Source organism: Lemur catta, chromosome 23 (assembly GCF_020740605.2).
Source record: "Lemur catta isolate mLemCat1 chromosome 23, mLemCat1.pri, whole genome shotgun sequence".
Lineage (NCBI taxonomy): Eukaryota > Metazoa > Chordata > Mammalia > Primates > Lemuridae > Lemur > Lemur catta.
The window spans coordinates 13520116-13543019 of record NC_059150.1 but is presented as its reverse complement, the minus strand read 5'-3'; the positions used below and the strand labels follow the sequence as shown (position 1 = coordinate 13543019).

Genomic DNA, 22904 nt, shown 5'->3' with positions numbered 1-22904 from the left:
CCGGCCTCTCTCTCTACCCTTTTTATCCTTGAAAAATAGAGTTTGGAAACTTCTCATATTGTTTAAAAGCCATGAGATGGGAAAGTTAGTTGACTTGTTAAAATAAAGAGTTTATTCATATATTTAAGGGAAAAAATTATTAGCCAGAATACCAGGGTTTGAATTTGGGCTCTGCCATGTACTATTAATAGCTATGTGACCTTGGGTATATTATGTAACCTCTGTGTCTTAGTTTTCCAATTTATAAATAAGGATAATTTATTTTGTAGCATTAGTATGAGGATTAGAAAGAGTTAACACATGTAAGGTATTTGAAGCAGTATCGATCATAGAGTCAATTCTCAATAAATCTTTTTATCCTGATTTTTGTCATAATATACAACACTTTTATCAGTCACAGTGTAAATGTTATGGAATCTAGTGTTATCGAAATCAAGAAGAGTTTATTTTACAACTTTGGTTTTATAACATTATTATATATGCAACAAGGGAGAGTCCTAAAACTAAGGATTGCATTGTGAAAATAAACTTTAGAAAAGTTTACAATCTGAAAGCAGCATTTTATTTCTGTAAGAAGTATGTTATTCAGAATTTTGACGTGCATTTCAAAACTTTGCTCAAAAACTATACATTTCAATTTTGTTGTTTACAATGTAGTTAATAATATGCCATAAGCACATTGTTACGACATTTTATTTTGAATGCTCAATTCAGAAGCATCTATTGAGGGTTTACTATTTAAATCTCTGTGGAGGATTCAAAGATAATTCATACACAGTGTTTGGGTTAAGGAGTTGACATCTAACAGGTAGGATTAACAACATGGGGGCAGGTGCTAAGGGCTGTGAGAAAGGTAAAAGGAAAGCTATGGGAATTCAGAAAACAGGATAGATGACTGAGTTGGGAGATTGGGAAATTATTTCATTACATGACATTTGAGATAAAGTATGAAGGATTGGTAAAGACTTTGCAGGTATTGACTGAGCACATGGTAATGTGCCAGTCACTGTTTTAGAGGTTGGCATTGTTTCAGGTACTGGTGTGGTGAAAGCTGAGATTTATGAAGACTTCTCCGGCAGTAGAGTATACAATAGATTAGAAGACAGGGTGTAAATAGAGTCTGGTGTTAATATTTAGGAGGCAATGAGGGAGTAACTTAGATGAGTAGAAATGAAGATCCAAAGAAGGGAATGGAGTGGCTTCAAGGAGGAGAGACTCAAAAAAAGAGGGAAGAACTGACAAGGATAGTAAATATTGTAGACCATGGTGGTGCCATTAAATAAAATGGGAAAGATGAAGAAAGAACATAAGGGAGAAATAAACGTATGAGTTTAAGTTTGATCACTTGATAGGAACACATCCATGATGATTAGAACCAGCCAGCAGCAGAAAATGCAAATCTGAAGCTTAAAAATGATGCAAACTTTGTGATCATCTGCATATAGATGGGAGCTAAAGCTATGTATGGTAATGAATCAGTGAGATGTTCTCTTTGGACTTCTATATCTGTTTTACAAACTTCATGATACAAATACAAATTACAAAATTGTAATACAAATGTAAAAGTCCAAAGAGAATATCTCAGTGAATGCTTCTATTTTGGAAGAAAGAAGGAACAGAGAAATGGTCAGAATTAGGAGAAGAACTGAGAGGGAGCAGTAGCAGAAAAGTCAAGAGAAGAGAGAATTTTAGAAGGGGAATGTTGTTTGTGGGTCATATGGCATAGAGAAAGCAAGAGAAATGTGAACTAAAACAGACGTGGGGGTCACTGGTGACCCACCGGGGAGCATTCTAATTAGCATGGTTGAAGCAGAAGCTGGAACATAAGGGACTGAGCAGTGGCAGAAGACGTAATGGGAAATTTCAAATGTGTGATTCTTTATTCTTTGCCAAACTGTTCCTTCTACCCAATTTCTAATTTTTTAAGAAAATTGCATTACCTTCTGTTTCCATGTAAAATTATTTCTTTTCTGAAGGAAAAATTTTAGTGCTTTTCTGGAAAAAAATGTTTATTTCCTAAACCCATAATATGTTTTGTCAGAACTATCTGACTCTTCATCTGCCAAGCAGAAAATAAGGTCACTTACTTGACAAAAGTATGGGGAAATAATTTTTGCTTGCAGTTTGATTTATTATAAAATGCATCATTTTTAGGGGTCTTCAGACCAGTGAAAATGAAGTTACTTGTTTTTATGTGAATGCATAGGAAAACCCACCAATTACACATCCAATATCCTTCTTACCTGCTTATTTGGTAGATGAGTAAGTGTTTTTCTAAAATTTTCCCAAGATTAAACATCTGGATAGAATGCATAGAAATAAACAATGAGAAGGACAATCCTTTTGACTGGTCCACAAGTTTGTTGTAGGAAAGAAAGAAAAGTGGACTTGAAGCTTTATGCTTCTTCCTGCTCTGTTTGTAGGGTATACATTATTCCAGTGAATTCCAATGGATTTGTGGGAGATTTAACTCTTAAGTCTCACGTAATGATACGAGCTCATTATCAGAGCTCAAAAGAGACCAGCAACCATTCAAAATTTTTGAAAAGGAGCATCACAAATTAGATATAGTAATTAGCCTTCTAGAAGCATTGAATCATGAAAAGATACGTTGTCTCCTTAAATCTTTGTCGCAAAAATCAAAAAGGTACTTGTAAAGATTTATCTGGCTGTTTCATTAAAAAGCTTGAGAATTATAATTGGGCTCTCTCTTGTTTTAAATATATTTTCAATTAAATATATGATTAGAATGGGTACATTTCGCCCAGAATATTGCATTGCTACTTTGTTGGTGTCGGTGCCTGTGACAAAGTCTGAAAACTGGTTTGAGAGAGAGATTCTCCCAGGGGCAGCTGCATCTCTCTTCGTTGCAAAATCTTCAAGGAGTGTCATTATTGATGGCTTTGGAGTTGCTTCTGGGTGCACGAGAGTAATGCGTTGATGGACGGGCCCCTCTTAAAATCCTTGATACACATGTTTTAAAGATCATCTTTTTAATCTAGGGAATTTGTGCATTTATTTCTACCCTTTGCAAACTGAGTCCAGTTTAAACCTTTCTTACGGGATATTGCTTTTGGAGATCTATTCCTGAAGGAACAATGTGATATTTCCTTTGCCTGTCATAAATTGACCTCCATACTGCAAGCTTAGAAGTGCCCATCTTACATTAAGAAAGTAATTAGTGGTGCATTAAGTTTTCTTTCTGAATCCGAAGTGAAATGTATGGGCTGCTTGCTGCTGGGTTGAAAACACACATTGTTTTGCATGCAGGTACATAAATCTTTTCATTGTGAATAGGAGCCAGAGTGATTAAACAAGCTCTCTTAATATGTTAATTTATAATTTTAATTACAACAATCTTGTATATATAGTCATTAGTGAATACTAATATAAATATTTTTCTACCTTTTTATTCATAATGCATAAACCAATCATCCAGTTACTTCTCTGAGGTTGCCTGTTTTCGTTTCATAATACAATCTTTGTTCTTAGTTATGAATGCATTTTGTTCGTTTCTGTCTTGAATAATCCCTCATTAAGCTAGTCACTTTCGGCTCCATGCTAAAAAGGAAAAATTATCATGCAAATGTGGCATGCCATATTAAAAAGCACATTACCAAACACTTTTGTTGCTGTCCTTCAATTAGTTTCCCTTCTTTGAATTTAATTCCATTTGTTGTTAAACTACTGACTTGATGTATGGACTCATGAATCTGAAGCTGCTGCCAAGAAAGTGGGGAAAAAAATCAAAGCCTCTTCGAAGAGCTGCAGAGGCAAGCTGAAATGAATTTGCTTCACCTTTGACAAGAACACTTGAACAGCACTGGAATCCTCTGATGATTCAACTTGGCTAATTATCCAATTATTTATTTCAAGCATAAAGGCACCGTTTTACAATTAGAGAAGTGTAAAGCAGTCTGAGAAATTTAGTAATGACAGATGACTTACATAACTTCTAAGATAAACAGTATCTGTACAAAAACTTGTTTCACCAAGTGTTTTCAGGCAGCAATTCTTGCCTCTTAGCATCAGCGAAATCTTAAGTACAGCGAAGGTTTTTTGTTTGTTTGTTTGTTTTGCTCTTTCAACAGAAATTATTTTACACTTGTAACCAACATGTCGAATTTCCATGGCTCTTAAGCAATGTTTAAGTTATATTTCTCTTGATTAAAAGCTTTTGGTTCAAAGCAATACTTTTTAATTGCCTAATGATATAAGTCAGTTCTTAGGAAAGAACCGCACATTTAGGAGTTCATTTGCAATATAACTGAAAAATTCATTGCATGGCAGTAAAACAATTTACTGTTAATTACAAGGAGAAGAATTTGCTGTAGCATGCTCACAGATTGCCATGAATCATGCAGCACTCCTAGAGATTTATAACAGATGTGTAAGTGGGATGAATTAGCAGGGTTTAATAACAGAGACACAAATCATGCAGACTTCAAGGAGCTTTAATTGATATACTAGAATGTGACGGGCATGAATCACTCAGCCATTCAACAGCACTGTAACATATGGTCAGCTCAATATGCTGCATCTTAAATCGGTTGGTGAGTCGTTGGTTGTCCCATATGGTGGAAGCAATATATTTTTCATGATGAAAAAAATACATCCATTTTTTTAAAGAAATATGATTGCAAAGCATGTTTGTTATTGAACAGTCACCTGAATGCCAAACTATTTTTTTTATGATTTTTTTTTATCATGGCAGCTTCTCAAAATAAATAGGGGCTACTACTTGTAATACCAGATCGCTGGAGGCATTATGAGAACCAAATTGGTGCTTGTTGGCACACTTGATCCGCAGCAAGCCTATGGAAAAGCACAGCTGAGGATAGCTGTGATTGTCAGGGAAATCCTTCAGACTCCAGCAAAACAAACAAAATGAAAGGATGATGTCACTTTCAGAGCAGTTCTGGAATGCCCAGCTTTACAAATAGAATAAAATGAGTTGAATGAAAGATCTTTACTTTGCAGGGTGAGAAACTGGCTGTGATAATACCATGACCCCCAGTGTAACAATTGGATGTAACATTATATACTAACTTAATTAAATGTTTAGTCCTTCCCGAGCATTTGAAATGAAGCACTGGCTGATCGTTACATAGAGAGCAGAACCAATTCCATGTCATCCTTGAAGAATTATTTCTGGGTGTGAAAACAGGTATCCTGGTTGAACACTAGTAGCTGGTAGTGTGCAAACATGTTTTTATTGGAAGTGGGATCTGGCAGCTTTCGGAAAAGCTTTTGCAGCATTAGTAAATCTGACAGTCTTGAAAAAGGAATATTGCAGCCTTAGAACTGTGGCTGCCAGAATTTAATGTCAACAATTAAAATTTATTTTGATCCTTACCTAGTGTTTATTACTGTTTGTATACACAACAGACCTTACTAATACAGAGATGCACTATTAGATGGAGTTACCATCTGTTCAGAGTGAAATGCTGGCATCTGTCTTAGATGCTAAAACTAAAATGATATTATTTCTAACAAAACAAAATTAACTGCTTTTTACTCACCAACTTTAATTTTGAGCGTGTGGATGTGCTCACAAAAAAAGGCTTGTTTGTGAGAGTTGTAATGGCTTCTGTGGCCAGGTCTGCATTTAGATACATGACTTTAATGGCCTTTTTGGCATGCAGAAATGGCATGTAAAAAATCATATTTTTCATATACAATCTCAGCTTTATAATATACTATGTGTCCTATAGCAAGCCATTAAAACAACACAATCAAAATATCTAAAAGCACTAACTGAATCAGAGAGGCTCTAGTACACAAAATATTTTGACGGATATGCCCTAAAAAAACTGCAAGGAAAGAAATTAAATAGGCAAAAATTCATCTGAACAAAGTTGCTACAGATCCCACAGTGACACCTTTAGGAAAATATAAACTGTATCTTCTCTGTTAGGCTATTTTAAATTTTCTCCCACACTGACATATATAAAAGATTTATATTCAGCACTCCCCTCCTTTTTATTTAAAGTCTAAGTATCGTATTAAAGAAGGTCTCTAGCTTTTTGAAGTTAGAGAATTTGGAGGATCAAGGACAATGATAGCTTCCACACTGATGTTAGATCAGTGATGCTACTTTCTGAAAAGCCAGCCTTCAATTCTATATATCACAAAATAATAAATTGTGTCACACCAGCGTTTAGTGCATGTACACAGTGCATTAACTGTAACTGTAGTACATTTATTTGTGCTGGAGGAGACTTGAAAATGATTAAAAAATCAATACTTTGCTGTCAGAGAAGCAAGTGTTACGATGCATTTAAGTAGTTAATTGCATAAGCCCCATAAAAGCTTCAAGTTTGGGTAGCAAGGATGCCATAATTACAGTCCAAGCAACTACCTTTTATTAATGGTGGACTTCAGGGAATGGTGGTTGCTGTCATCGCTACTGTATGTGCAGTCTGGAAATAATGGATCCTCTTCTCTCTTCGTGTGTAGGATGCTAGTTATGTGCAAATTATTCTGATCACCAGAATTATATCTGGTTAATGTAGTGTTTGTTTCCCACATTCACTGAACTTCTCCAACAGCAGTGCTTTCTAGCCTTCCTTTATGTCATAGGACACATAGAAAAATTATAACATTTGTATGTCATGCCGGGGTAAAGAAACAGGGTCGCTGAGAGCTGAAGGGGATAAGCTGAGGGGCTCTTTCTGGCTCCCTTTAGGGCTGAGTGGATCAGTATGTCTTGTACCCTTTCGTGATTTGCAAATTGAGAAGCACTGCTTTAAAATGGACAATCAAGGAAAGTTGAAACTGGAAGAGATCCTAGATAATCAGGCCTGTCATTCTTTAACAAATGAGGTAACTGAAGAATAGAGAGATCAAATAATGGATTAGCCAAGGTTCCATAATTAGGGACTTAAAGAGCCAATCTAGAACCTAAATTTTCTCCTTTCCGGGTCAGGACTTCAATATATATCCTCTTGAAGGTGATAAGTAAACAAAGAGGTGGCAGAATATATTGTGTTCTTTTTTTATCCCTAGTCAGAGCCAACAAGGTAACATGGAATCATCCTTGATAGTTTTTGCGGAGAATCCTTTCCTCTTCTGGACACTGGTGAGCAGTGATAGCAGGGCAGGAGCAGCTGCGAAATCATGGCTTCATAACCTGGACTGCTAGTTTGTGTCCTAGTCTTAGGGTCCTCTTGCAAGTGTTTTGGCCTAGCAGTGTTTGGAAAATTGTATTTACTGGCATAGGTTTGCATCTTTGTGAAAAAGTCAAAAGCATTTTCTGTTGACCAAAGTGCCTAAGGATGTATTATGATGTAGGCTGCTCTCCACACACCCCTGAAACATAGGAAAGCTGTTTATTCTTAGATTCCTGTCTTTATAATAGAAAGTTGATGTTTTAAGATATTGACACAGCCATAAAGTCTTCATAGACAGCAAATTCCTCCTTGAAAATAAACAAAGAGATTCTATTTTAAAGATCCATGCATCAGCGAGAGCTTTTGCTCAGTTTTCAGTTCTTATCCTAGGATGCTCAAAACTCCACAGTACATAAATTTTGCAAGTGTAAATTTATGCATTGTGATATACTATTAATTATATTATAAAGTATAAATGCTGCATAAAGAAGAGTGTATAGTATTCAAGCATTTTATAAAGGAATACTTACAAATACAAGAGATGGATTGGAAATTGGATTATAGTGCTATTGAAAAAATACAAGAACATTGTAATTTTATTCCAAGTGAAAACAGATATTGTATGTTATTCTTTGAAATGATGGATGTTAAAGATCCATTTTATACTTTATACTTACAAGAGGATTTTCTAAGTAAATACAGATAGATTTTGAATACAAATGAATTGTATCCTTTCATAATGTATAATTTGAAAGATACGTTATTGGCTGGTAATAATAATGCCTTGTCTTGGTATAGAAATTTGGTTTATGAAACCTAAAACCATTACGTATATTGTTGTAGGAGCAGTTGTTGTCAAAGTATTTCACTGAAAATTTATCCTCGTGTCGTAGATGGGAAAACTGAAGCATATGGAAGTTTTAAGTGATTTTTCTTAAATCATACAGCTAGATAAAGTGAAATATAATTTCTAAAAGTCTTCCAAGTCTTTTGCATTTTTATGTTGTCTCTTAATTTACTGTTTTGTATTCAATAATTAAGACAGCTTTACAGACCATGTTTATTTGTACCTATAATCCCTTCATTTTGGTAATCTGATAAATAATTTTTCATCACCCCAATCTCTTAGTGATTGTGCGTGTAGCATGTGCTTAACAGTTCAGGAGTATCTGTTTTTCTTCTCACTGTTATACTTGTATGTGCATGTGACCAGTGTAGTTTAATTGATCGACAACTTGACTTAATTCCCCCTTCTGGTCTTAGAGGAACTCTGAAAAGATTGACTCAGTAGGGTGTTCACCCTTTCAAACTGGCTTGGTTGACTCCTCCATTTGAAACTGTACAACACCCCTGCTGGAAGGTTTTTTTTTTAAAGCCCAAGAATAAAACAAAAGATGCACTAGTTCTATTCAGTCTCAGCAGCTGAGTTCCTAATAATGGTCTAATTGCTTGATAGAACAATTCCTCTATGAATCGAGAAGTGCCCTACTACTTGTTGGAGTTTAAACAATCATCATTAATTTTAGTGGGCTCTCAATATAACAGTTTCTTTATTGATTATAATCACTTTTCCAAATTAAAACAAAAATTTTGTGCTCTCACTTTTAGGAGTTGTCCAGAGTTCTTGGAATTCCTTTTGTTTTGTTTTGTTTGACTTTGACTCTTAGTTAATATTCCTGATTAAGAAGTGATTTTGGATTATGTTATCAAAGGGCAAAGGATTCAGAAATCTGTTGTGCAAAACTTCATCATTATCTCCATTCAGCTGGGTGGTTGGAGAAAACTAGAGATGTATCAAATGCCAAACAAATGGGACCTTAAGCAAGAGGCTGCTTTTAAACCACAGTGAAATGCTTCAGTTATTAAGAAGTATAGGAGGCTTATTCATATATCCACTAAACATTTGGTTAAAATGGAAATCCTATTCTCAACACAGCAAATATGTGTAATTTATGATTCTCTTTATCTAGACCTGTCCTCTCCAATATGGTAGTCATGAGTCATACATGGCTGTTGAAATTTAAAATATAATTAGTTGAAATTTAGTAAAATTTAGAACGCTTCCTCAGCTTCTCTGGCCACATTTTAAGTGATCAGTAGTCATACGTGGCTAGTGGCTAGAGTATTTCCTTCCTTGGAGAAAGTTCTATTGGACTTTACTAAGCTAGAGGGCATGTATATTTTTCGAACTAAAATGTTCGTGTCTCAGAACACCAGGGGATCTTAAGTGGAATAGAGAAAACATAACAGAAGTACTGAAAATTCCTTTCCTTGTGCTTCTAAGAAGCAATTTCAGACAATAAAAAATGATGTAATTGGTTCTCCGTAGCTTCCCTGAGCCCAGGACTGAAAAATCTTTGGCAGCTCTGCTTTCCTGGTGAAGGTCAAGGCCAAGAATGGCCTGCTGCAATTTTAATACAAACATGGAACTCTGAACACTGAAGAGAGGCTTTACTGGGAGAAGAAATTTCTGGATGGCTTAGCCTTTTATTTTGTCTTGGATTATTTTGAAGTGGGGTCATAGCTTGTAGAACAAAATCTCTGAGAACCCACCATTTAGCTGATATTTGGCAAAGGATACTAAGAGAAATCATGCATATAATTTACAGATTCATATGTATATAAAAATAAAAGTACCACATGGGGTACAGTGGCAGAAGATGAACAGAGTTGTTAATTATCTTTCTAAGTTGATGAACTTTTTGCTCAGTGGCTTTTCTTCTTTACCAAAAGTTAAAATAGAATCACAACTCATTGTTTCTCTTTGGAACGCTGGCCAAGGTCTAAAAAGTAACAAATAGTAATTCTTCTAAGATGTTTTAAGGTGAATTTCCTTTCCTGGTTTAAGGGCTTCCATTCTTATACTCACATCATTTTGATTTATGTTGATTAAAGCAGGTGATGACATTGTGTTTATGTAAGGCTGTGTGTTAACACGGGTGTAATTTAAAAGTCCACAGCATTAGTTTTGACCCTTAATAAATAGGCTTGGTGATTATGACATTTGTTCCCTTCTTGACTTTCACCTCCAAATCTAGCTGGCACACTTAGAGTGGGAACAAATCTTAGCCCACAAATTCAATTATTTAAGAAAAAAAATCAAACCAAAAGAAACGTTCATTTTCAATAATTCAGTTGTTACCCTGATCCCTTTTTTTCTAGCAGGTTATAGGGAAAATGTTAATCTTTGTAGAATTGCCAATGTCCCAGGACCTCAAAGCATGCGAAGGCTCCAGTGGATGAGAGGGCACAGGACACATACTGCTGCAAGCCACAGGCCACTGCTGGTGCTATGGCCACTTAAGGGCCAAGGTGCTCTCTGCTACTTCAGGGCCCGAGAGGCTGCCTGGAGCTCAGTGCCTGGAGCATTTGCTTGTAAACTGCTGAACTCACGGGCTTGTTCCTTTGTGCTGATGCTCTGTTTGGCTTTCAGAGTGGTTTTTGTTTGTTTGTATGTTTTAATTTAAATGAGTTTCTAAGCTTTAAAAATCAAAAAATTACATATACAAATGACTTTCTGACTTAAGAAGACATACAGATAGTAAATAAGCACATGAAAATATGAACTGCACCCTATGTCATGAGGGAAATAGCGATTAAAACAAGATGTCACTAAATACATTAGAATGGCCAAAATCTGGAACACTGACAATATCAAATGCTGGTGAGGATGTGGAGTAACAGGAATTCTCCTTCATTGCTAGTGGGAATGCCACTGGCATAGCTACTTTGAAAGACAGTTTGACAGTTTCTTACACAACCAAAAATGCTCATAGCGTATACAATCCAGCAATCATACTTCTTGGTATTTACCCAAAGGAACTGAAGACTTACATCTACACAAAAACCTGCACACACATGTTTATAGCAGCTTTACTCATAATTGCCAAAACTTGGAGGCAATCAAGATATTCTTCAGTAGAGAAATGGATAAGTAAACTGTGGTACATCCAGTAAGGGAGTACTATTCAGCGCTAAAGAGAAATGAGCTACCACATGCTGAAAAGTCATGGAGGAAACTTAGCATACTATTCAGTTAAGGGAGCCAATCTGAAAAGGGTACATACTGTATGATTCCAACTATATGACATTCTGGAAGAGACAGAACTATGGATACAGTAAAAAGATCAGTGGTTGCTTGGGGTTGTGGGGAGGAAGAGATGAATAAGTAGGGCACAGAGGATGTTTGGGGCAGTGAAAATTCTCTGTATGATACTATAATGTTGAATCTATGTCACTATACATTTATTGAAACCTAGAGAACATACAACGCCATGACTGAGCCCCAGTGTAAACTATGGACATTAGATGATAATGATGTGTCAATGTAGGTCCATCAATTGAAACAAATGAATGACTTAGGTGCTGGATGTCCATAATGGGAGAGACTATGCATGGGTAGGGGCATGGGAGATAGGGCAGAACTCTATACCTTCCTCTCAATTTTGTTATAAAACTAAAATTGCTCTAAAAAAATCAAGTCTCCTGAGCACGGTGGCATGTACCTGTAGTTCCAGCTACTCAAGAGGTTGAGGCAGGAGGATCACTTGAGCCCAGGAGTTTGAGGTTGTAGCACACTATGATCGCACCTGTGAATAGCCACTGCACTCCAGCCTGGGTAACAGACACCCTCTCTAAAAAATATAAAAATAAAGTCTTTATAAAATGGCTTTCTGACTTAAAATATAAGAACAAACTAAAAGATTTGACAACTTTGTGTAATCATTCCTGTGTTACCCATTGGTTGGCATGAATAAGTGACAATTCATGCCTGACCAGTTCTTCTTCAACCCCATACCCCCTCTTCTCTCCCCAGCTAGCCCTTTTCAATCATTTCCATTACCAGCCTCTGTGAATTGCAGCACTGAGTCGATGTCATTTTAAGACAAGGGGCTCTTCCTTTTGGGGTCAGCACTAGTCATTGGCTGCAGGTTTCACTGGGGGGATGCAGTTCTCACTCAGCCAAGGGAAATTCTCCAAAGAAGGGGCAGCCACGTGCCATCAGAGGCTAACACGCACAGAATCTGGGGCATTGGGGTACCTGCTTGGTAAAGGGACTCTCGGTGGGGCACCAACAGCAGCTACTATAATATATAATATCTGTCATTTAGTAAAAAAGAATAGAGAAATTATTTCCAAGAAAAAAAATTAACTGTGAAGGTTTTGTGTTAAATATTTGCTAGTCATTTAAATTTTTTTCAGTCCCATTTATGATAAACTGTATGTTGTGGTTTCAGTTCCTAGAACCATATAGATACTTGTGACCACAACTGATTTGATTCTGAGTGCGATGTATACACGTGCACGTGTACGTATGTGTGAATGTCTGTGTCTAGGGATAGAAACCAAATTCTGGGGTGTTAACAAGTGTTTTCTAATCTTCAGCACCAGCCCACCTGAGGCCTCCTCTGGTTAAAGCAATCAGCAGCACAGTGATCCATCTTAGGTGGTTTCCACCTGCAGAACCAAACGGACCCTCTCCTATGTATCAGCTGGAGAGGAGAGAGTCATCTCTAGCAGCTCCGATGGCCACAGTGGTGAAAGGAATTCGCTTCATAGGAAATGGGTATTGTAAATTTCCCAGCTCCACTCACCCAGTCGATACGGACTTTACCGGTAAGTGTGTTTGACGTTGCTTTATTTAAGAGGCTCTAAGCCCCAAGGTGTTTTCTGTTATGTTGATATCCCTCTACAATGAACTTTTACCTATTTATAGAAATACTAATTCAGCCCTTTTACAGCTGTAGCCTGATTGTGTCAACATGTCCATCTTTATAGTATTCTGGAAAAGAAAAAAGTGAGGTAAGTGAAAGAAAAAATGGAAAAAAAAAAAGAGGGTGGAGAGGCAGCCTTATTGGATCAAAGTATGTGCTGGAGATAGTTCTCAGACACCTGTCACCAGAACACACTCCTCCGAATATTATTCACCGTGTTCTGTGGACAAATGAGTTTGAGAAATGTTCTGTGCTATTGGAGAGTCTCAATGTGCATCATGTTATTAAGGCTCCTAAAAAGAATTGTAAGAATGCTATTTACCTTTGTTTAGATAAGCATGCTTAACAGGTATTTTTTTCTTTTTCTGTTTTTTTTTTCTTTTTAATATATCAGCTATTAATATCTCATGTTCTGTGGAGAGCATTATGGGAAAAACTAATTTCAGGGAAGATGTAACTTCTCTGGGCCAGGACTATGGTAAAGCAAGTGAGGCTCTTACCTCAGGCATATAATTTAAAGGCACTAAAAAACAGTGTCCATGTACATATTTTAATGCAACATTTTTACAAATGAAAATCAATACAAGAAATCCACAAAAAATACAAAAATTTTAAATAAAGGCAGAATTGGACCCTGCATTGCACAACTTTGCCTTACTGGCCTTACGCTACTCCTAGCCTTATATTCTGGAAGTCCCATGAACTCCACAAGTTAGAGTTCCTGATAGCACTACTTCAGTATAAAACTGTAGCTATTTATGACACATGCTACACTTTTCCAATTAAAAACAGTTACAAAGTATAAGATATATATTATTCCATAAACTCATAAACACATTCATTTAATCCATGAGAAGGTCATTTTGGAGCAAATAGCTAGTATTTAAAAATATTGCATATGTGAGGACAATGAAATGGAATTTGAGCTGTACAAAATTTTTTTTGTTTTATTTTCACCTATAATAGTAAATAGTTTGCTTTTTGTTGAGGCTGGCTGCTGATGTACGTTTGTAATGAATCATGATTATGTTGTAGCTGAGATATATTGAGATTAATGCATGCTTAACTATTCTCCCAGCACATCAAAATCATCACTGAGTATTAGAAGTCACACTATTGAGCTCCTCTCCCCTAAAATGCTCAACTCTGCTTTATATTCTTAAAAGGGCAAAAAATAAAATAAAATAAAATAAAATAGGTATATGAAAAGGAACACATGAGTAATAGCAAAACCTTTTTGTCAAGTGGAAATTGAAACTACCTCCCTGGTCCAACATTTGGCTTGTGATGTGTTTCTTCCAGGAAATAGCATCCGTTTCCGTTCAGCTGGGTATAGCAAGGGTGTCAGCTTGGATTTGCAGGCTGGCCAGCAGACAGAGTTTTGATGGGATCGCCTACTGCTGTTGCTATGAAAGATAGAGTGGCCCGTCCACCGTTAATAAATTTAGTCATCCTCACGCTCTCCCTTGCTGGCCTGACACTCTGAGGTGTGAGGGCTCGGGGCAGATGCAGTGTCTGGGAAGTTTTCCAAATTCCTCTTTAAAAAAGTTAGGCTGTAAACACTGGCCTCACTAAGCAGGATCCTTCTGTCTGTAACAAAGCCTCCAGCTGCACAGAAAATGTGCTCGGCGTACGCATCACTTGAAGGACAAGGCAGGGAGATCACAGTTTTGGCTTGAACTGCTCCCTGGAGCTTTGGTGATTCCTGGAGAATGAGAAGTTCTTCTGAGTTCAGGCACGTTCTGGGACAGTGCTGATGCCTTTTTATTGGTAGCTTGTCTTTACTGTGAAGGCTTTACTGTGAAGGCTCCCTTTAACTTTTCAAATAATCAGGTCTACGTGAAGCTATTGGTCTGATCTTTTGGCTTAATTGCCAGGTTTGGCTGAATAATTTTATCGAGTTGGATTATGGCTTAACTCAATTTACCCAATTAATGAGCTAGGACAGATTTACCAAATGAACTCAATGGCTTTCCTTGAATGTGCGTCTTTTCTAAATAGAGAGGTAAGTGTATAGGGAGCATCTTACGTTTGTCTTACTGATATATTCTCTCATTCAATCCTTCTGTGACTCTCTAAATTAGGTATTTTTACCCTCATAGTATATGAGGAAATGAGGATTCAGTAAGTGGCTTGCCCAAGTATCACAGCTATTGAATTTCAAGGTTGAATCATGCATTGGAGGCTTCTAATTCAAAGGCCAGGGCTTTGCCACAGAGTGGAAAGGAGCTTTTCTAGACTGTTCTTTGGATGTTATGGAATGGGAAGTATATAAAAAAAAATAAATATGGGAAGTAAAATAATTATCACCCAAATATTACTTACTTAACACTGCTAAGCTTTTCGCATTTGTCTTTCAGTTAGTTTTTAGGTAACAAACAGTAAGTAGTGATGGCATTATTTATTTATTTGTATCCTTTTGGGGATCAGTTTTTTTTTCATGGCAATTAATTCCAGAGTGTTACTAGAAGAATATAGTTATTTAAGATCTAAATGAAATTATTTTAAATGGGCTGAAGTGCTATGTGTTAAACAGAGCTTTCAACTCACATTCTTTTATATTTTATGTAGTTTTCATATTCTGAGACAAATTTAATGAGCAAATCCTAGAAGCATCTAATGTGATTAATTATATTTTAAAAGTTAATAACTTTAAGATAAACTAAGATGTCCTTTATTTTGAATTATCCATTTCAAAATCTCAAACTTCAACTGAGATGATTCCTGCAATATGAATGGAAATAGCAATTAACACTCCAAGACAAATATATGGTGATATATATAAGTATACATATTTTATATATGAAAAAATAAATCAGATTTCACCCATCAGTGACAGGAATTATAAATGCATTCATAACACATTCCATGGCCATGAGCAATATGTTGAAAGTCTCAATATAAAACATCTCAGTATTACAGTAGAGAAAGGAATCTCTTATATAACTCATCCTTCCATATTTGCTTTAAATATTTTTACCTTATACAGTATAATGAGAATGATTCAAGCATATGAATGTATGTCCTAAAATGTTGCTTAATATTGTAAATTATTAAGCTTAGAATTGTAAATGAACTCTGTCAAGATCTACCTTTGGACAGAATAATAAACCAGATAACACTTTTTTTGGACTTGCTTTTGCTCCCTTTTTTTCCCTGATGCACGTGTTCTTTCAAAATTCTAATCTCTAGGAAGAATGTATTATTGGTTATTTACATCATAGTATAAATTTAAGATCATATGTTAACTCTCCCACTTCTGCATGATTAACAGTGAGGATTTTGGGAGCAGATTAACTGCTAAGTTAGTTTCAAATCCAAGTGCCATTATTTATTAGCTAAATGTATTACTAATTAGACATAATTTTTGTGCCTCTGTGTTCTTTTCTTTAAAATTGACATAACAATACCACTTACAATATTGGCATCTAGCAGGTAGGTGAGGCTTAAAGAAGATAGCCCACCTCATGAACTTTGCAGGGTGCCTGACACAGAGGTTATTTAGTACTCATTAAACATTTGCTATCAGCTCTAATCATTTAACAAATATTCATTTAGTGCCTACTATGAGACAGGAGCTTTTCTAAGTAAGCATTTTCTACAATTTATAAAGTAAACATTCTATTAATTTATTTGCTGTTACACATACAAGGTATGTTTTCCTAAATGTTATATCTGGGATATGAGTAATATGCAATATTCTATATTAAAATGTGGTACTTAATTTTGTCATTGAAAATAGTTAATCTACCTAGTGTTGAGACATTGGGCAAACTAGTTTTCTGAGGGTCTAATTTTACTCATCTATTAAATTGAGGCCTGTGTTAGATGACCAATACTTCTAACCTTTAAAATTCCAAATCTGTGAATATAGAATATTTACGTATCCCCAAAAATTCAAATTAGAAGTTGTCACCATGTCATCCGTGAGTTTGAAAACACCTAGATTTTTAAATAAATTGTTTGGTTATGATTCTTTCATATAAAATTACTTTTACCATTTACAATGAATATAAATTTATTCTTTTTCTCTACTAATCTGAGAAACTTAGTGATATAGACAGACTTCATCAATATAAAATGAATATTCAATTCTTGGGTTATTTCAGATAATATAAAGAAGCAGTAAATTGAACATACTTTCATGGTCTTGTAATTAGACAATGAGATAAACAGCCATAGTCCCCTGGTTATATAGGGTTAACAGTACTTTCTCCTCTAAAATAGGAATAGCAAATAGAGCATTATCCGCCTTATGCAAGTAGAGTAGAGCAGTATCCGCCTTGTGTCTTTGGAGAAAAAAATCATGGCCATTTTTTTTTTCAGGAATGCAGAGTAAATCTACTTGATTTACACAAAGAATGTAGTTCTTTCCTTGTAATGCTAGGAATCCAAATGGAACCTGGTGAAAACAGCAACTAAAATATTGCTCAGATTGGCATTCTAAAGGTGACCCTCTCTCTCCTTGTCACTATTTTTTTCCCTATTAGCGAAAACAGGTCCATGATCATTTGGGGGAAGGTTTGACTATTGTAGTATCCAGATGCCAATCACACCAGCCTTTTAAACTGCCTTTACTGGTGACCCTGCTCAGAAATCAGGAACTGCCTTTGGGGAGATCTTTGTAGCAAACCACTGGGGAGATGAGCACACATATGCACCTGGATATAATTCCCTTTTATTTGTCTTCACGAGAAATGTGATTACTGATGTTGAATATCTTGCAGATGAGAACTCTGTACAGTTTCTTCATAATAATGATGTTCAAGGACACTAAATGATTGTCATACGTTTTCGTTTCATACTATTCACCTTCCCCAAAATGGCTGAACTGAAATGCTTTAGAATACAAAATACAATTAATTACCAAGGCATGAAAAGCGAAATGCAGCCACCCAAAATCAATATTCTTCAAAAGCATGTATTTTATATCTTTTACTTGAGAATAGTTATGCCTTATTATTATTGTTTTTTATTATTTTTAGTGAATTGGGACATTTAATCTCTTCATTAAAAGAAAGCTGATTATAAGCAGTTACAGTGAAGGTGCAAGTAGGCAAACTTCTTCAGATAGACTAATTAGTAAAAGCATATTAATTCTGACCTTCAACACCCTTGCTGTTCCAGTATTTGTTTTCCTCAGACTGGGAGCAAGTAATTTTGCCTGAAAGTACTTTTAAAAAGAAGAAAAAAACAAAAACAACTACACAAACCCCCGTGTCTTTTCAAGGCAGGTTTAAATCATAAATTTTACTTAACCTTTGATGTTAGATTTTGGCTATAGTTATTGAAAAACAAATATATTAATCTACTATGTAGCCTAGCAGTTTAATTAATAGGCAGTAATGATATAAAAAAAATAAAGGCAAGAGTAAGAACCTGGAACATGAGAGCACAGAAAACAAGTAGCCATCTGTCTTCCAGAGCGTTTTCTGATTGACAGAATCAGAAGAGATGAGAATGTCTGGTTGAGTTCATCCATATGAACTGAGAAGGACAAGGATCCAACGGTGTATCTTCTTAGAACAATAGAAGTCATACCAACCCATGGTAACTAGGGATATTGAGAATCAAACATTAAAACTGTTTACTTCTTACTGCATTTAGTAGAGCGGTATTAAGCAAGTTCTTAGGGAATGCCTTCAGATAGCATCAATGACATCGATAGATGGGAGAGGACCATTTTTTTCCCCATTCACCAAATTCATAATAAAGGCCAATTTATGAAGGCATGTGTTTTAAACCTTGCATTTTTACAGTGACATTTTGAAGTGCATTTCTACAATGTGGCCTTTGTTTTGAAATGTTAATGGTAGATGGCTGGGAAGCTGAGTTGTCACTGACCATGCCAGTGCTATATAGACTCATATTTTCACTGCAACAACTGCTTTTGTTAGCTGCTAGCACTCTTTTAATCAACTTAAAGCATCTGTTTTTTCCATCTCTTCTATTAGCAAAGATGCATTCTCACCTGATACACAAACTGCACGTGTATTCACACATACTCATCCTCGGAAACAGGTGCTTTCCACCATGTCCCCAAGTTCTTTACAGGGTCTCAAATTTACCTGCTTAAATTGTCCATGGTCTTTTTCTTCCAATATTTTGGTCACTTTGGAATCTTGTCAAAGATTTTTTTGATTCAAAAAAATTGCCATCACTTAGTGACGTTCTGCATCAGCATAACACAGATTCGTTCTAATCTTTACCTTCCGTTTAAGTGAGTAGAAAGAGAAACTTTGGGCAGAAAAAGAATCACAAAGGTTGGCAGTGGTGTTAAAACTAGCACCTGTGAAGATGATTGCTTTTTGGTTTAATAAAGTGAGCTATTTTTATATATTTTCTCAGAAAAAAATTAATAAAAAGCATTTTAAAATGTATATTTATAGTTATTTTATGTCAGGATAAATATAACAGCTATACAAGAATATAGATGAAGATTAACTTCATCTCCACTCAGAGAAGATTCCAGTAATGTCATTGTCCAAATGCCAAATCTTTTAAAATTGGGTTCTAGTGGTTTGAAGAAATGTTTTATAAGGTCATACCTTAAAGGTTCCATTTGTGTGGGGAAATTTCAAGCCGTGTTATGCGAACCACATTTCAGGTCTGTATTTTGAAGGAGGCTCACAAACATAGCCCTCGGGCATTTGTCTGGAGATTCCAGAAGCGAGGCTCAGCTACGTACATTCTCAGGACTGAGGAGTGGTCTCGGTTTGAAAGTTTGAAAAGTTCTTTAAGTGGAACTTTAGAAGAAAGGCATGAGGAAGGAGAGAAAAGAAATGCTCAGGTCACCTACATCATCTGTGACAATGGCAGCCATATCATTCCCACACAGGGCAGCCCAGGGGAACTTCATAAACGAAGGGTGAAGGCCTACAGGAAACTTATGGGAATGATTTAAGGATCCTCCCTCCCATACAGAAACAAAACTGAAAATCAGCGTAGACACCACTTTCTCAGCTTCTCCTTCCCTTCCCTTTCGTGTCCTGAAACCTGTTCCTTCTGTGTTTCCCATCCACAGAGAATCTTACTGATTTCCTGAGACAGAACCTGGGAGGATTCCCTCCATAGATGGCTTCTCATTCCCCTTCTCACATTCCACCGATTATTCCTCCGCTGGCCATTTTTCCCCGGGTACATCTTTTGGAGATCTCTGTTGGTCTTATGGCCACTGCCTAATCCACGCCTGTGCTGTGGGCTTCTCTGCCAACAGCTTCACTCTTCTCCAAGCTATTCTTTGAACTAATAATCTTTGGTGTTATTCCCTTCTCAAAATCTTGCAGTTGTTTCCCAGTGAGATGCCCAGCGTGAATGAACTCTTCTCTGCTTATCTGCTTACCACTGAGCCTCATCTCTCTACCCAGGTACCTCCTGGTTTACTCTCCAGCACCAAGGTTGTCTTTCAGGCCTGGCTGCTTGACTATAGCCCACTCTTATCTCAGATGCCCAGGTCTTTGAAAATATTGATGCCTTTCCCTGGCATGGCCTTGCCTACTTTCAAGTTCTTCTCTTTCCTTTCACCTGGCTAACTGCTACTGCTCATTAAAGTGTTAGCTTAGCTGTTCCTCTAAATAGCCTTGAAATAACCCCTATCCTCCTGCCAAATCTGGGTGAAGATTTCCTATGCCCTACCACAGAAACCAAGAATTTCTCTATTTTAGCCCTTACCACACTCTACTGAAATTGTCTGTTCACTTATAAATGTCCCAAGCAGGCTGAAATTATGACTGTCTACTTTCACAGTCATAACATTTGTGTCTTGCACAGCATAAGATGCATACCAGATGTTCAATAAATGTTTGTTGAAAAAAGAATTAACTGAGTGAGAGAAAAGGGAAATTCATAAGAACAATTGCTTAGCCATAAGAATTATTTAATGGTGAGATTCATTATGCATTAGAATATATTACACATTTTTGAAAGCTACCTTTTTTGGAAGTATTAATGGCTTAGAGTGATAACTCTATTTGTTTAGTCTCTATTGGCCTTAGATGTATAAGAAAGTGTATTTTAAACTGTATAGTACTAGAGACAAAAAGAAATTCTTATTCATGGTCCTCAGTTGCTGGTGAAGTTACTTTTACATTAATTGTTACAGCTAGAATGTTATATCAGGAGTTTTCTGCCCCACAATGGTTGTCACATTGTGTTGTTGGAAACTAGGTGGTTGCACATCTCTTAGATACAGGATCTCCTTAGGCTTATTAAATTTTGAGGTTAATGAATATTTTGACACTTTTACCTATACATATCATTAGGGCTTATTGCAATAGGTTTAAGATGACAGTCATAATAAACATATACAGTACAATAAAAAGCACTTTTAATCTTGAAAGTGCTTTATAAACAACAGTGATCAATGCTATGGATGGATTAACAGCATCTTACTGATTGAATTCTATTTCAAGGGCAATAGAGGTATTGACGTTGGCAGTCTACTTCAGAAGGCGGCAAGGATGGTAGTAAATGGTACAGGGTCTGGAGTCACACTCCCCAAGTTTAAAATATGGCTCCCCACCATGATGGTATGCAACTGTACACAATCACCCCTCAAGTCCGAAACTCAGTGTCTTCATCTGTAAAATGGACTGTTCTAAGGTTTCAAGGCAAGACTCACAGTGAAGGATTAGCACACAATACCTTACTATGTATGCATTTATGGCCGGCATTCTGTAATTCTGGACTTGAATTACATGCCTTTCCATTTCATAAATATATTTTATGTAGATAAACCACATAAATATCGATGATACTCTTTTATGACCTCTCTCTACTACATAACTCTCTGATTATTCACTGTATTTTACTCATTCCAGGAACTTAAGACCTTTGTTTCTTCAGTTACCTTTCTCCTTTCTCTGGAGGATTTGCGTGTTCTGCATCTCATTTCTATACTTCTAGTGACTAACTTTAAATTTTATATGCATTTGTAAACTTAACTCTTTTTCTTCCTTTTGTTCATGATCAGTCTTCTTAAAAAAAATAAGACTCTCTCAATGTATTGTTTTCTCACCTTAAATGGAGGAGTTCATTCAGTTCATATACAGTTTTTTCTTATTTTACCCTATTGTCCAATGCTATGATTGCTGTTGTTAAAAGGGTATTGGACAAAACAAGTACTGTCCCTAACCTTAGGGAGCTTAAAGTCTTGCAGTGAAATCATGCATCAAACACATAATTAAGTAATTACAAGTGACTTCTGTCTCCAGCTATGAAGCATATCAAAAAATCCTCCTGCATAGTGCCATCTGATCTTTGACAAAGCAGACACAAACACACACTGAGGAAAAGAATCCCTATTCAATATATGGTGCTAGGAAAATTGGATAGCCACATGTAGAAGACTGAAACAGGATCCCCACCTCTCACCACTCAGAAAAATCAACTCACGATGAATAATAAACTTAAACCTAAGGCATGAAACTATAAGAATTCTAGAAAAAAATGTTGGAAAAAACTTATAGACATTGGCCTAGGCAAAGAATTTATGAAGAAGACCCCAAAAGCAACTATGGCAACAACAAAAATAAATAAATGGGACTTGTTCAAATTAAAAAGCTTCTACACAGCCAAGGAAACTGTTGTTAGAGCAAATAGAGAAACTACAGAATGGAAGAAAATATTTGCATGCTACACATCCGATAAAGGGCTGATAACTAGAAGTATAAAGAACTCAGCAAGAGAAAGCAAGCAAATCAGCAAGAAAAAAATCAACCCTATTAAAAAGTGGCCAAAAGACATGAACAGAAACTTTTCAAAAGAAGGTAGACTAATGGCCAACAAACATATGAAAAAATGCTCAACATCTCTAATCGTCAGGGAAATGCAAATCAAAACCACAATGAGACATCAATCACTAAACTCCAGTGAGAATAGCTTTTATCAAAATTTCCAAAACTACAGATGCTGGCGTGGATGTGGAGAGATAGGAACACTCATAAATAATTTGCAGTCGGGGCTGCAAACTAGTACAAGCTCTATGGAAAGTAGAGTGGAGATACTTCAAAGAACTAAAAGTAGAACTACCATTTGATCCAGCAGTCCCATTACTGGGCATCTACCCAAACGGACAAAA

The 22904-nt window shown here is 36.2% G+C and overlaps 1 protein-coding gene across 2 annotated transcripts in view; it reads left to right on the top strand.

Moving 5' to 3' along the window:
- USH2A (usherin) overlaps positions 1 to 22904 on the top strand; it is a 605447-nt gene that overhangs the window by 157749 nt on the left and 424794 nt on the right. The window contains exon 20 of one of the 2 annotated variants that reach the window (XM_045536030.1): positions 12498 to 12728. In XM_045536030.1, coding sequence (XP_045391986.1) covers positions 12498 to 12728 — 231 coding nt within the window. Of the gene's footprint in view, positions 1 to 12497; positions 14002 to 22904 lie in introns of those variants that run through there. The other variant, XM_045536031.1, reaches the window with a different exon arrangement.